This window comes from Buceros rhinoceros, unplaced genomic scaffold, assembly GCF_000710305.1.
Source record: "Buceros rhinoceros silvestris isolate BGI_N320 unplaced genomic scaffold, ASM71030v1 scaffold12529, whole genome shotgun sequence".
NCBI classification, from domain to species: domain Eukaryota; kingdom Metazoa; phylum Chordata; class Aves; order Bucerotiformes; family Bucerotidae; genus Buceros; species Buceros rhinoceros.
The window spans coordinates 28,273-43,367 of record NW_010432161.1 but is presented as its reverse complement, the minus strand read 5'-3'; the positions used below and the strand labels follow the sequence as shown (position 1 = coordinate 43,367).

Sequence of the window (15,095 nt, the reverse complement as noted above, 5' to 3'; positions counted from 1 at the left end):
CGAGGGATGTCGGGTCAGGGCAGACCTTGCTGCCGCAGGGACTCGCTTGTGGAGGAGGAGGCGGCGAGGGGAAGCTGGTGCCATTCTGCGCTGCTGCTCTGCAGGCTCTTAAATTATTCAGGTAGTAATGGCATCTGTTTGTGCTTGGTGAGCCCACCGGTTATCACGGTACTGGAATGAGGTGAGCCGTGTTTGAAACCCTCTAGCATTCAGAAATCTGTCTCAGGAGCAAATTCTTTCACACTGTGCCCTATCCTCAGCGCGTGGTCCCTTGGCCAGGGTGCGTGTCCGGGCAGGGCAGGTGGTGCGTACAGGGAGTGAGCCCCGTCTAGAGCGAGCACTGGCAGCAGGATGACGAGCAAAGGATGGTGCCCTCTGTGAAAGTCCTGTGCTTGATAGCCTGTGGGGCTGAGTTTATTCACAGTAGGAAGCTGCCTGTAGTGCGCTGAAGCTGAGGCACAGCAAGTTGGATCTGAGCTCAAAGGAAAGCAGTTTTACAGAGTGCTAAAATTAGAAGTTTAGTCTGAATTATGCTAATTTGTTGTAATTGTCTAAGTATGTCAAGGTTCTTCAGAAATGTACCCTGTCTGTGCTGGTCTGGAAAGGTGCAGCATCACCGGGGGTATGATGCAAGGATGGGTCAAGGATTGCAGAGATTTCTGGGTCCCCTGCCCTACTTACATCACTCCAGCAGTCCTCACCTCCAGCCCTCAAAATGCCATGAGGCTAGATTCTGAAAACATTAGCCCTGGATTGTCTAGAGCAGCCTGAGAGCTGATGCAGAGAGGGCAGCCTCCTGGGTGCAGGGAGCTGCTGACACCTCTCTGTAAGGGGACTGCTCAGAACGGCAGAACCATCTGAAAATTCACATTTCCTTTCACAGCTGAGTTATGTCATGTTTAGAACTACAACCCTGCAAACAGCAGCAAAATTCAAGCTCCCTCCCTATTTGCAAACCAAGTTTTGCTGACTGGGTGAAACATTAAACCAGGGCTATACATTTCTGTGTAGGGGCTGCAATTGTAGGGGACTGTGTTAGATCTGCAGCCTCGAAACGTTGCAGCCTCAGTCAAAAATCTACAGCAGAAACAAAGCAGCAGGTATTCACCAAAGTGTCTTGGGAGGCGGAGGGAGAGAATGCAGCAGCAGGAGAGCATTTAGAAAACAGACAAGGTTTCTATATTTATACAGAGATGAGGAAAGAGAGTGTGCGCGCGCGCATGTTTGTATTTGTGCGTGTGTGTCCAGGGCACTGAGAAGACTCGTGTTTGAGCAAAAAGGTACTGCAGCAAGACAACAAGCAGAAATAAAAGCTGTGGTCCTTCACTGTACTGTGGTGACAGGACTTTCCAGGGTTTTAGGGTGCATACATGTGCGTATTTTCGACCTTTGAATCTGAAATGCAGAGAACAGGGTGCTGAAACCCTTTGCAGAGCGTAAACTGTTATTAGATTTTTAACCAAGCTGATGGTCTCTGTGAAGGAGTAATAAATATTTTCACCTTTTTACAATGTCATTTGTCCAGAAAACTAAGGCTTCCAGATACTCTGCAGGAAATGCATAGTACATTCAGAGTCCATTTAGTTCTGTCATGATGCCATGCCTGGAATGGGGAGCATTGTGTCTTTCCCAGGACTTGCTGATTACAGCACAAAGCGAAGAATAAGATAAATGCTGTGAGAACGTGCTGTTTTGGGGGGTGAGACAGGCAGGTGTGGGGTGAGCTAAGGACAGCTGCAGCTTCAACAGTGCGCTTCCTTACTTGCAGAGAGCATCTCTGAGCGCAGGAAAGGAACTGCCCCATTCTGTGGATGCCCTCATGGGCACTGTGCGGATATCTGACTGCTGGCCGCGGCAGTAAAGACCCTGCCTGCTCCATGCAGAGCTCGTTCCAGTTCTGCCCCTGGGTCATCTGGCAGTGCAGATGCCTGGCATCCTAATGCACTGGTGGGGAGGTACTCTGGGGTCTGTCATCTGGTTTAAGGGACACACTGGGCAAGGATAGAGGGCGGTGTCTGTGCTTTCCCCTCTCAGGCACTAAGCTGTCTGCTCAGCTCTCTGATCAACTGAACCAGCCGCTGCTCATGCAGGGGCTCACAGCCTTGCCTTGGGCGAGTGTTGTGGGAAATGCTGTGCTAGGCTTTCCAAACATCTGACCCTTCCATCTCCAAACATGTTGTGTTAAACTGAATGGCTTTTCAAATACTTCAGCAGCTTGATCTCCTTCCTGTGTCCTCATCCGCAGACTCTGCCCCTCAGGCCTGAGAGCTGTGTCCCAGCCTGTATGCTTTCCTCTGCTTGGAGCAACTGCGCTGCTGAGCAGGAGATGCTCTTTTTTTTCTATAGCCACCTTTAAGTGGTCTTTTACAGCCTAGCTGTTGTGAGTGGCACTCAGAGACCTTGGAGTCTCCTGTTCAAATCCGGACAGTCCTGGGTGATTTTCCTAAAGCATGTACTATCAACCTGTGCGATCCTCTCACGGCAAGCCTTCTGGGGGAGGTGCTGGTGATGTTCTAGTGATGGGGTTGTCATGCTTGTTTCCTGGAGTATACCTTGGCCGTGCTGCTGGACATACTATAGTCTGTTCTGCTCCTTGCTTGGTCTCTCTGACTTAGGAGAAAGAAAGAGATTCTTGTGCTGATGCTTTGGATGGACATTGAACATGACTGGCTTTGCTGCTGGAACTGGAGAGTCGAAAACAAGCCAGTCCCTTCCACTCCATTGTTCTCTAGAATCTTTTTAAAAAAAAGTTGAACTGGTGTTATCGGCATGTACTACCAGCCTTTTTAACCCCTCTTATTAGTTGGCCGGGAGAAACAAAATCTTAAATGCAGCGTTCCAAAACTGTGAAAATGCATCGCAACACAGGGCACATTCTCACCAGCCAGTCGTCCCTCTTTTTGCAGGTGTCAGGAAGCTGTAGCGCTGCAGCAGAGAAGTGGCTGCTTTGGGCCGTCCCTTGCTTCCGCTGGAGAGCATCTGTCAAAGAGCTTTAGGCAGAGAAGAGGTGTCAGCCAAGCTCTTTCTTCCAGTCCTCTGAATGGGGAGGGGAGGGAGTGAAAGGATCTTCCTTTGGTCTGACGGGGAATCAGCTGCACTCTGCTGAAGTGTGAGCCTTTACTGTGTGCTGTACTCGTATGCACACCTCTTCTTTTTCTAGCTTCTTACTCTGCTGTTTGAATCAAGAGTGTTCTAATGTAAACTATTTCCATGGATTTGGTTATAGGGTAAATAGCGTGTTCTTAAATAAATTGCTAAACTTCACTAATCCAGTGTCCTTGACTTGCAAATCTTTTGTGAATTCTCTTGTTTTGGTGTGAGTTTGGGTTTTTTTTTTTTCCTTCTTTCTTTCTGTCTTTCCCTCCTCCATTGAGGGTATTTCAGCTCTAGGAGATGCCTGCGTGAGGTCTATTTGGCCTGCAGGCTATAATTTTCCAAGTTTTTTTTATTTTTCAGCTCCTTTCCTGTCAGAATTATCTGAGCTAACAGTGACAGTAGATTTGGTCCGAGCAAGAATTGCTCAGCGGAGCGTGGCATGGCAGCTCTCTTCACACGCAGCTTGGACATGCCACCACACTGATGCATAGCAACGTGCTTCTGTTAAAGAGCAACATGGTGGTCAGCAGGCTGACCCCCTTCTGCGGGTGCTGGGAAAAATCTTCCTGTCAAGCCCGCCGTCAAATGGCTGCAGAGCTGATATTGCAGTAAGAGGAGTGCAGTATCGCAGGAGAAAAGTAAAAAATATCTGCTGCCCATCAGTACTGTATCAGCAACACTCCTCAAAACCTGTGGTGAGACATGCCTCTCGGACCTCCCAGAGCAGTTCTCCAAGGCCAGCAGCAGCTCAGGCAGGCAGAGGCAAGATCACCCTCTCTCCGTCCAAAGTGTGAGGCAGCAGTCACTGTCTCCTCACAACGTTTCTGCGGGGACCGGCAGCACCTCCCCGTGCGGCCTCTCAACACGCTACGTGGCACCACTGTCAGCAGCAGCAGAGGCATCACATGAGGAGCATTTCGTCTGCCACAGACACTGTGGGTAAATGGCAGGTATTTGGGCAGAGGAGCTGGCATCTTCCACTAATTCACTTCCCTTTAGTCCTGCTTCCGAGCTAAGAGTGCTGCGAGGACACGTGGAGCAAGCGGATCCAGAGGCTCCGCTCACAGCTGCAGTGGTGAAGCAGCTTCCTTAGGAAGCTTGGAGATACAGTCTATTCACTGGGAAGGGGCATTGCAGATGGGGAGTTTCAGTCTGAACAGACTTTGTCTCTGCAGAGGTGGTGCCTTTCGTCCCTTTTGCTGTGACTAAAAGCAGCATTGCCCACAGAGGAGCAGAATGGAGAGTGCCCGGTAATAGCACGTAAACCTGTAGTTTATTCTTGTCAGATAGAATCTATTGTAATGTACTGGGAGAAAAAAAAATAGTTCACCAGAGGAAGGAGCTTCAGAATATCCTGTATTGTTCTTGTGATATTTCTAGAAAAAACAAACAAAGCAAGTCCAGGCTTTTTGTCCTCTTTCTGGAGCTGCAGCCACTGCAGTTAGCTCCCCACCCTCAAGCTGTCTGCTGTTTACTGCCAAGCTTTGCCAGCAGGTTACTGGGATAATATTAGGCTTGTTTAATGATGAAATGTGCCTGAAAAATACGCATATACAATTTTTATGTTTAAATTAAGAGAGGTGCATGACATGCCAGTGATGTGATTGGGAGCTGCCGAAACCCAAGAGATTCAAGGAATCTCTTTGGGTGCCCATCCACGAAAACAAGGACCTAATTTTGGCTACGTTTTCGAAGATCAGCATGAAAAAACATGCATACAAATATGTTGTTTGGAGCATGTTGTGCCTCTGAAGGGCCACTAAGGGTTGCAAAGAGGTAGGAGAAAAGACTACAACAGTGGTGGCTTCCAGCAGGCCCACATCCCAAAACGTGGTCAGCAGGTAAGGCAGAAAAGCAGCTCTAACGAAGCCGGCGTGCTCTCCTGTCTCTGCCTCAGTGAGCATCCTGGCCAAACCATGTTTCTCGACCTCTGTCTGCTGGCAGGTGAAAGTGGGTCCTCTTTTCCTTCGAAAAGAACTTGAGGAAGCTAAAAGAGGAAATAATTAACAGGATTTTTTTACTCTTTAATTCCATTCACAGACACACACAGCCAGAGTATCCACAGTAAAGCAGGTGCTTAGTCTTCCCTTATACTCCCGGGAGTTAAAAGGGGGGAATCTAAAGGGTTTAGATTCTGCCTTTCTGAGCCTGGTATCCTGCATCCTCTATAGTTGCTGCCAAAATCCTGTGATGCTTTATCAAGAGAGTGTGTGTGCGCGCCTGCACACATGTGCATCTATGTGGATTGACTTCTCTGATCAGCCAAACTCTTCATCAGGCAGTGGCTTTCTGCTTCCTTCAAGTGTCGTGTTTCTTCAGTTCCTGGGGTTCTCTGTGGCGTTCTGTGGTCTGATGAAGTCTGCCTCCTCATACTCTGGCTGTGGGAACGCTAGCGAGAGGGCAGACAGACATAGAGGAAACTTTCATTTGTGGACTAGGCTGAGTCTTGACAGTGGCGGAAGTGGCAGAGTGCAGGACATAGATGTTCCCTCTGTAGGAGGCTACTTCAGTTTCTCCGTTTCGTATAGTAAAGCAAATGCCGTCAGAACTCTGGCATAAAACCTTCTCAAATGTTTCTCATCTTCCTCTGTGCCCTCACATGTCAGAGCTTCTTGGGCTGTAGTGAACCACCGTAAGGTGGGAGCTCAGTAAGGGCACGTGTTGTGCAGGGGTCGGCGTCTCTAGCGTTTCCTGCCACTGACAGCACTGGGTTTTTGCAGAGCCTCAGAGAACCATAGTGCTAAATGCTACAAGAATATTCATCTTTGAAGGTAAGCAGTGGTGCAGGCCTTCTGAGCTTGGAGGTGTCCTTGCAAGGCAGGGGATCTCTACGAGCTGCTGGAGAGAGGATGAAACAGCCTTTTCTTCCTGTGGTTTGCGTAGCCCGTCACTCGGAATTACTTCCTCCTCCTCTGCCTGTGATGCGGTGGGAGGTGGGGACAGCGTTATGCTGCATGTTACTTGGCTCTGCTGGCTTTTCTATGGCCTGGGACAACCCTTCCTGATTTCCCATTAACTGCTCTGTGGCCAGCACTCTTGTGGTGCTCAGTTCCCAGCACTTGCTGAGGCACTGATAACCTGGAGTAACAGCACCTTATTTTTGAATCATTGGGGGGTGGAAGGGGGATTTTTTATTAATAACCCAAATTACCCCGTGAAGCAGCAGCTTGTCTGATGTTAAATATTAAACTCCACTAAGTGGGTGAGCTGGAGCACAGAAACAACAGCATGCTGGTAATGACCTGCGGTGGCGGGAGACGGCAGCGGTATCTGCCAGTGTGCATCAATCCTTGCTCCTTGGAGAGTCTTCCATCTCCAGGGCAGTCAGGTGCTCCTCTGTGCAGCTCCCCAGCTTCTGAATGGCATTTTGCATGCTTTAAACAGATCAGCACATCAAAGGCTGGCGGTTTCTCTCTGGCGTTGCCATGGCAGCGGCAGCTGAGAGGCTTTGGATGTTTCTGGGATGGGATTGTGTGTTTCTGGGTGTATTGGGCTAGAGCAGGGCTGCTCTCCACACATCGGCATCCAGTGTCATCACAGCCATGAGCATGCCTGGTGCTGCCAGTGGCGTGTGGATCTCTTGCTGTGTAATGGGACGTTCTGCCCCAGTTTAGGGGTGCCGTGATGAACACCTCTGCATCTGAATTGCTCACCTCAGCTCCCTCCAGTCTGGGAGAGAGGGAGGGAGTCTTTCCCATGCTGCACTGCACGTGGAAGTAGGTCAGCTGAATTATACCCTTAGAAATGTTTGTTTCTCTCAAGGGAAACAAGGCAGCAAACCCTGCTTCAAGTGTTGACCCTGTAGGTGCCTAACACTGCTATGGTGAGCTCACCCTCGGGATGTCTGCCTCACGTGCCTCTTCTGTCCCCTGCAGCTCTGCACGTGCTGGATACAGTGGATTTCCAGGAGTGAACATAAAGCTGAGCTTCAAACTCTGTGAAAATATGGCATCGGTCTGGCTGGGCAGCATGCTACAGCAGCATGATCAAGGGGTCTGCTGCTGGCCCTCGCTGTTAGTCTGTCAAGCTGTGCTTGCTTGGCAAAATGCCCCAGCCCCCTTATTTCATGCTGTGAAATTGCCCCTGGGAATCCAGTGCTGTTTTGTGCGCATTCCTCTTTGGGTGGTCCTGACATCTCCAGCCAGTGTCTGCTGAGGGGACAAGCACGTGGGTGACTTACTCAGACATGCAGATAACAAATGTCCGCAGGGGATGTGGTGGTGGGCCCTCAGGAACAGCCAGATGGTTGGATGAAGGAAAGCAGTTCTGTGCACCCTGCCTGCTCCTTGTGCTGCCACAGCGTAGACAACCGTCAGTCCCGTGGCCTCGGTGCTGTTGGCCACTGCAGACTAAAGGAGACGATGAGGTGGCAGTATATTGCCGTACCATAGTTTGTGGCGGGTGTGGTAAACCGTCAAGTTCCTGTGCAATCACCTGAATCACTTACAAACTCATCTGCTACAAAAGATGCTTTCTGTTGTCATTGCTTCCATGTACCCAGTTTTATCTTCTCTGCTTCCCCAGGGCTCGACTGGACTCCCCAGTGGGGCTGGGCACCCAGTGCTTCCACAGGCAGGGGCATTCCAACAGATGTATCTATTTTCTGTGTAATAGCTCTGAAATCATGCTCTTGAAGTGGAAGGGATGTGGAACTAGATGATCTCTAAGGTCCCTTCCAACCCAAACCATTCTATGGAAAGTGCAAAAAAAGTGCACTTCTGTCGCTCATCTCTGAGAGTCCGGCAAAGTTCCCCTTTCCACAGGGCACCAGCTGTGCCCTGTAAAGCAGGCTTGTCTTAGGCGTAGTTGGACTTTTTAAATAGCAATTTCCTGCAGAAGGTCTAGCTGAGGATCTGGCTGTGTCTGGTCTGTGTGTGCAGGAGTCCACACTCTCAGGAGCTTCTTACGGCAGCAGGTGACGGTATTTTCCCAGACTGTATTTACGTTACCACCACAGTTCTGACCTGTGCCTGCAGGTGCCAGGCAGAGGACCTGGGGTGCACATCAGAGGAGCAGCAAGGAAGAGAGAAGGATGTTGCTGACAGGAGTTGAGCAAAGACTGTGAAAGTCATTATAATAAATTCAATTTTCTCTTTGCGCGTTTACCCTGAAGTAACTCTGAGCTGATTTTGCTGCCAGGCTGCAGGAGACCTGTGGGAGAACAAAACCCGATTTCTTCTGTAGCATGGATTAATAGGAGCACTTTGGGGATCTCCACTGCTGCCTGGGTGCCTCTTCCCTAAACTCTGCCTGGTCCTGCTCTGCAATGCAGAATTGAATGCTGGACTGAGGCAAGAACTGCCATCCGCTGCTGACATGCACAAGTTTTCCAGAGTTTAGATCAGGGTAAGCTGATGCAGGAAGCGCTATTCCTTGGTCCCATTTTTGCTCCATTTCACTTCTACCTGTGCTTTACTCTCTAATAATCATAGAATCATGCATTCACAGAACAGTTTGTGTTGGAAAGAACCTTTAAAGATCATCTAGTCCAACCCCCTGCCGTGGGTAGGGATATCTTTCACTAGATGGGGTTCCTCCAAGCCCTGTCCAACCTGACCTTGAATGCTTCCAGTGATGGGGCATCCACAACTTCGCTGCGGGTAACTGAGTGAATACAGTCAGTCTGTACTACTCTGCTGGCTCGGGAGCAGATTAAAATGTGAGGGAGGGTGTGATGTCCTTCCTCAACACCCTCTGTCGAGGCTTCCTCCTTTTACAGGTACCTTTACGGGTACCGCTGCAGTGGCGCTACTGATGCTGGGCCTGTGGGTTTCAGTGTGTGCTGGATGGATGGGCAGAGCTTGGGGACTGGCACCTGCCAGCCTTGAGAGCAGCCTGCTCCCCGTTTCTCTGCTGACATCTCACAACTGGGAGAGCAGAGGAGAATGAACAGATGTCCTCGGGCTGCCCACTGTGTTGCTGCTGTGTCCTTGCTGCTACCCTGCATCCTCTGGGTAGGGAAGCCGATGGCGCTTGCTGGAGCAGTTGGAGTGGCCTCGGTACAGCAGTACTGATGCTCTGGGAAGCCGGCTGAGCCTCTCTAGATGCTGATTTAGGCTCACTGTATGTCTTGGCTGAAGGAAATTTCAAGCAAGTGTGACTCCAAGAGCATGCTGTCCTGAACTCCCTGCAGCAAGGGCACTTCAGCACACGTCCTGGTCTGTCTGATGTGTGATCTCTCTGCAGAAGGTCTCCATGCTGCCTGGGGTGGCAAGGGGGGATGTGGTCAAAGGCAGTGTGCCCGGAAATCTGTGAAGCCTGTCCCATCTCTGTATACTTTTACAGGCATGTGAAGCTGCGGGGCAAGTATGGCCACCAAGCAGGTTGCCTTGGGCAAGCTTCGCAGAGGCCTCTTTGACTCCTTGGTTAAGAGGGGTTCTGCGAGTTCGTGTGTGGTGCCTAAGTACTCGTGTGGTTGGGATTCCTCCGTCATTTCTCATCGTTGTTGTGCCTTTCTCTGAACTTGACCGCTGGCCTCTTTTGGAAGTCAGGGGTGCAGTGCCTGTCCCCTGAGGTCCTCACGCTGTCAGGCTAACAGCCTCCAACTCTCGAGCTGCTCAGAGAGCCCTTTCCTGACAACGGCGATCTCTGAATAAACATTTCTTCTCTGTTTCATGTTGCTGCCTGGGCTGAGCCTGCAAATGGCCCCACGATCCTGATGGTGAGTTCAAAAGCATTTGCCTGATGTGGCAGGAGAAAGGCTGCTGTTCCAGGAGGCCAGAGCTTGTTTTCCAACATTTGGATAACATTTGAAGAAAAGAACAGTAAGTTAGTTGTTAAGTGAGTTACGGGAAGAGTCTCTCCTCTTTTCTTTGGATGTAGTGTGGTGTCCTGACTGCCCCACACCGTGGAGTTGCATTTTTACAGTACATTTGAGGGGCAGAACGGTGGGGACTGGCTCAGGGAAACAGTGGTAAGAGGAAGTCTTTGTGTGGGAGCTCTGTGAATTCCAAACAAGAGTTGCCTAAATGAGGCTCATAGAGTAGGTTTGTGGGGGAGATTTTGGAAAAGCTGTCTGTGACATGGCGGGGTCAGCACCGGTGTGGGTGCCGAGCGCTGCAGCACAGAGGTTCAGCCTTCCCGGTGCAGAGTCTTACACTATCCTAAGAAGCACATAAAGGAGACACTGTGAATCTCTTGCAAATGTATCAGGGCTGTTTCGTGGCTGCTGTGTTGCAGAGCGCACACTTGATGTGTCCAGTGGTAGCACAGTTTTATCTGTACCTGTGGGGTAGCGATGGTGACTGCTAGAAGCTTTGTCCTGCTGGGAGATTTCAAGTTATGGGTGTGTGGTGGGCACCTTTAAAAGCAGAGCTGGAGAGAGTGTGATTTGTTCAGATCCCACTCTCCAGAGAAGGATTCATCTAGGTTGTGAAAAGGAGCAGTTGCACTGGTGTTTTGCAGGTGGCAATGAAAGTTCACTTCCAGCTGTAAACACCCCCACACCTCCTACCCCCACATGGTAGCTGACAGAGCTTTGAGGGGCAGGCCCCAGAGAGGCTTCGTTCCCAAATTTTTACTGCTGAGGCCAGGGAAAAGTGCTGATACTGCAGACATTCAGTGAAAACAGTCCACTGGGAGAAATGAAGTAGTTGATCTCCTTCAATTTTAGAACAATAGTGAGACTCCCATTAACTCTGCTAGGTCAGTGGAGCTCTGTCCTCACTCCGGTCCTGCACAATTGCTCACTTTCCAAAGCAGCAGTGTATGAGGGAGTAGTTCTGGGGCTCTGGGACTCTGCTGCTCTCATCCAGAGGCATCTTATGTAATTGAATTAGACCTTAGGAAAAGCTACTGTGTGATGAAATCATCCTAAATGCTGATCCATGAGAGCGGGGTGGTGGGCATACAGCAGAGATGTGCACATCGCTTCTGAATCATTCATTAATTACCCTTAAATGGAACTCCTCAGTTTCAAGATTTCAAGTGGATGTTCTGCAGATGTGCCAAACGGTTCTTCAGAGCATTGCAGTAACTGGAGAAAGGTGCAGGCTGTTGTATCGTGAGCAGGATGCAGTGGCGTGGGCTCTTCTTGCTGTAATGTTCTTATCAGTTTGTCCAGGCATGCCAAGGATGCTCAAGAAATAGATGAATCAATGGTATCTGGAAGAGCTAATAATGCAGAGAAGTTGTGTGTAGCCATCAGAACATGGATGGATATGCGACCAAAAAAAAAGCATTTGGCTCCTTTGATTGCTCAGCAAGGCGTTGGACAAAGGCACAGGCTTGCAAGCTCTTAGGTGTGTGTGCGGGATTGGACTCTGGGAAGGAGTAGGAACGTGCACTCGCACTGCAGGCCTCAGGACATTAACTTCTCAGTTCCGAAGGCTTGGATTAAGCCTTCAGGAAGAGCGAGAGCAGCAGGATTGATAGGCTGGCAATGTGTGGCAGAGCTGCCCTTTGTAACACGTGCATCCTTTGGGCCTGTTACTACTGCATTTGTTGTGCCGGTCAGTGTGCCTTGCTGTCACGTCACCCACAGTCACTCAGGATTTGGATTACTGCTCTAAGAGGGTTTCTCGGTGGAGGGAAGAAGCTGCTTAGTCAGCTGGAAACCTTGCAGGTCTGCTGGAGAAGCAGGTGAAGGGATTGCGTACCTCACAGAGTGCCTGGAGGTTGAAGGCTTTTCTTGCTGATCCAAACCCAGAAGAAAATATTTTGACAAAGAGGTTTACAGAAATGTTTTCTAACTTCTTGCCACGAACTAACATGACCAAGCAAGAAGATCTTGGTGCACACTATAACATCTAGGCGTGTTGCAGGATCTCAAAGACCGGGTGGCTGCTGAGAAAAAAAGGCACATTCAAAGTGTGGGGTGAGATCTGAGTTCTTGCTGTCCCGTAGTGCATCTCTTCTCACGTCTCGTCGATGCTCAGCAGCAGAGCAGAAGATTTCTTTACAAGAGGAGCAGAGTGCAACCTGCCAGGTGGAGACTACGCAGTCATCTGCTCTCACAGGAGGTCAGTCTGCACTGCCTCCAGGCAAGCACCACAGCCAAGTGCTGGATGTCTCTCTGTCCTGAGAACCCCGAATAGGCATAACATTCAGGCGTCTCAGTGGACCTGTAATCTCGCAGTTACCCCAGGACCGGTCGATCCAATAGGGTCAATAGCTGGGGTGGATTAACTGCAGCCTGATAAGGGCCTTGTTACATCTTTCAGGTTGGTACCTGCCTGAGGGAAAGCAGAAATCTGCACTGTAAGCAGTAATTAAGAAGTGATTTGCCCTTAGCCCATATATTGTGGGCATAATGCCAAACTCCCAGAACTGGGATTTTGTTTTAGATCTAGGCTGAGTTAGGTGATGCTTTTTGCTCTCAGAACTTCCTGGTCTCTAACAGGAAGGAAAAACAGTGGATGTCTTCTGGTCCACTGGATAGGAGAGCTGCATGCAGACGTTGCTTTCTTTGTGTGCAGAAATCTTTGCAGCCAGGACAGCACAGAACTAAGCCATAGCATAAACTATGGGCCGTGAGTATTCCTTTGGGAGCTCTGCACTCCTTCATGTGAATCTGATTTCCTGAGGTTTTGTGCCTGAATGTGTATAAATAAGATAAATTGGTGTGATGAAATTTTCAGTTGCATTGCCTGGGTCACCCGAGCAAAAAGAACACCTTCTGACTCATGTCTTAAGATGCCAGAGGCACATGCAGTGAAGCTGTCTGTCTGCTCAGTATCCTTGTAGGGAGGGGCAAAGGGCTTCCTAAATGTCCTGATTTTGGGCTCGGGCTGCTTCCTCTCCAGGAACTCAACCGTGGTTATGCTGGCATAAGGCAGCTCTCGGAGTAAGAGAGCAGGCTGCTGCATCTCAAAAATCATGCCTTTGGAGGCAAGCGTGCGCAGTTCAGCACAACCTGAAGTACATCTATTCAGATAGTCCTGAACTGATGAATGGCCATGAAATGGTTTCTTACGTCAGGGGTAGGATGGGGAGAGATTTCTTACGTCTGTTAGCTGCTGAGCTTTGCAAACCCAGTCCATTGGATTCTTTGCAAGTTTTCGTTTGTCCTGTGCTCCCGAGTGCTGGTTTTAGACTGGTTTGGGGAGGAGTACTTGTAAATTGGCTTCTCCTTCCACGGCAACGAAGCAGGTGGAGAAGCAACTAGGGAGAGAGCAAGGGCTGGAAAATCTGTGCATAGCAAATCTTTGTCCCCTTCCCGCCACCTAACATTGCATAGCTCCTGCTTTGACAGGAAGCAGAAGAGCAAGTGTTGGTGTGGACCTTTCACATGCTTCGTCTGTTGCTTGTGGCTGATGATTCCAGCACTTTGGAAGCTGAGGGTTAGCCATCTGAGAGGTGAGGCACGAGCAGCTCCTATGGACTCCTGTGAAGTTATGGATCATTGTGACAGAAGCCACAAATGCCCCAGGAAAGGAAGCCTCAGCCTTGCTGTGCTCAGAGGTCTGCCTGCTCCGAGCAGCAGAATCCTAGTTCAGCACTGCAGAGCATTGTTACCTGCTTGTTTATGCCTGCATCACTGCTGTTCTCTCTTAACAGGGGGAAGCAGCCTGACAGCAGCAATGTTTTTCGTCCCAGCTCTCTTCTTTCGTGAATCTGAGTACCTTCCGTTATCCACGGCTGGGCAGCAGTAGCAGAATCGCTAAGGATTTAAAATACTCAGCTTCTGTTGCTGACTCAGCTGTAAGACTGCATCACATTTCCTAAGATAACAGCTTGTTGACTAGAAGCAGGAAGTCTGGCTGCTCCTTGGAGCCTCGGCAGGTGACAGGGACACAGAGGCTGCTTTCCTCTGTAAGCAGAGAGGGGACGTGCTGAATGCAGGAAGGGCTGCCCTTCGTTCCCCGAACAAAAACACATGCAGTTTCCTCCAGGTATGGAAGCCCACTGTTACAGAAAGTTATTTGCTCCCCTACAGGGTAGTATGTTTTCAGGTTCTCTGCTGCACATGCTAGACTCCCCGTTCCCTTAAAGGAAAGGAAAGGAACAGCTGAGTCCAGACTAGCAGCAGCCAGCAGAGTGCCTGGTGCTGGGAGATGACTTTCTCTAGTTACATGGAAGATAACAACACGGAGGAAGGAGCCTTGCGTTCCTTCACAGCTACATCACAGTGCAGCTGAAGAGTTTCTCCAAAGGTCAGCGGTGGAACTTTGTCACTTGAAAAACCAAAACTCTGCATAGCTGAAGGAGTAGTTTTCTTTAGAGACCTCCTCTTCCCTCTAAATTTCTGACAGAGAGCTTCTCTCTGCCCCGCTGACTCTGCCTGCAGTGGCCGCAGGAATTTGGTGTTTCTATCTGGGGTGTAAAGCTGGAGTGCAGCGGCACTGAGGCACCAGAGCTGCCGAGTCTCATCCCAGAGCCACCTCAGGACAGCACAGGGAGAAACGCTCCTGCGCTCCTGCGTCTGCAATCGACTTCACTTCTAGAGCTATAGAGATGTGACGGATAGTAGAGTTAACCCTGTGAGCTCCGTACAGTTGCCTCAGGACAGAAATCTAGTGCCCCGTGACAGGCCCATCTGCCTCAGCTGCTGATCCGTGGGTGTGCCACATGCCAGCACCTACCAGCCCATGTGGATGTCACTGACAGCCCCGGGGTGGGGTACCTCAGTGGTACCTCAGTGACCTGAGCTCTTGCTGCCTCCAAGCTCCTCTTCTGAGACTCAGAGAAGTCACTGGAGGGCTGTTTGCAGGCAAAACTCCAGGTCTCACTGGGAGATTATGCCATCCCTGAGTTTGCCTGTACTGGGTTTGTGAAAGTCACCGCTGCTGGTGCTCACAGTTGCCAGAGGCTGCACAGATCCAAGCTAAATCCTAGTCCCTGCCTGAGAGAGCTCTCTCCATGGAAGCAGGGGGCACCCATTCAGCAAGCAGGTGAGCAAACTCATGAGCACTTTAACACTGCTTTTCTCTTAGGTATGGTAGGAGGTAGCCCCAAAAGGATTGGAGGGCACAGGTGTTGTTTCTGGGGATTTGTCAAGTGCGTGTGTTATCCCGGTGGCTGCAGCACCTGGGGAAAGTTTGCGTTATGCTGAGGCAGCC

The 15,095-nt window shown here is 50.0% G+C and overlaps 1 protein-coding gene across 1 annotated transcript in view; it reads left to right on the top strand.

The window, feature by feature from the left end:
• The window catches only part of LOC104500077 (ankyrin-1-like), a gene marked incomplete at its 3' end in the record, with an annotated part of 51,682 nt that overhangs the window by 8,640 nt on the left and 27,947 nt on the right, over positions 1–15,095 (top strand). The window contains exon 2 of the mRNA XM_010143670.1: positions 3,712–3,734. Coding sequence (XP_010141972.1) covers positions 3,712–3,734 — 23 coding nt within the window. The remainder of the gene's footprint in view (positions 1–3,711; positions 3,735–15,095) is intronic.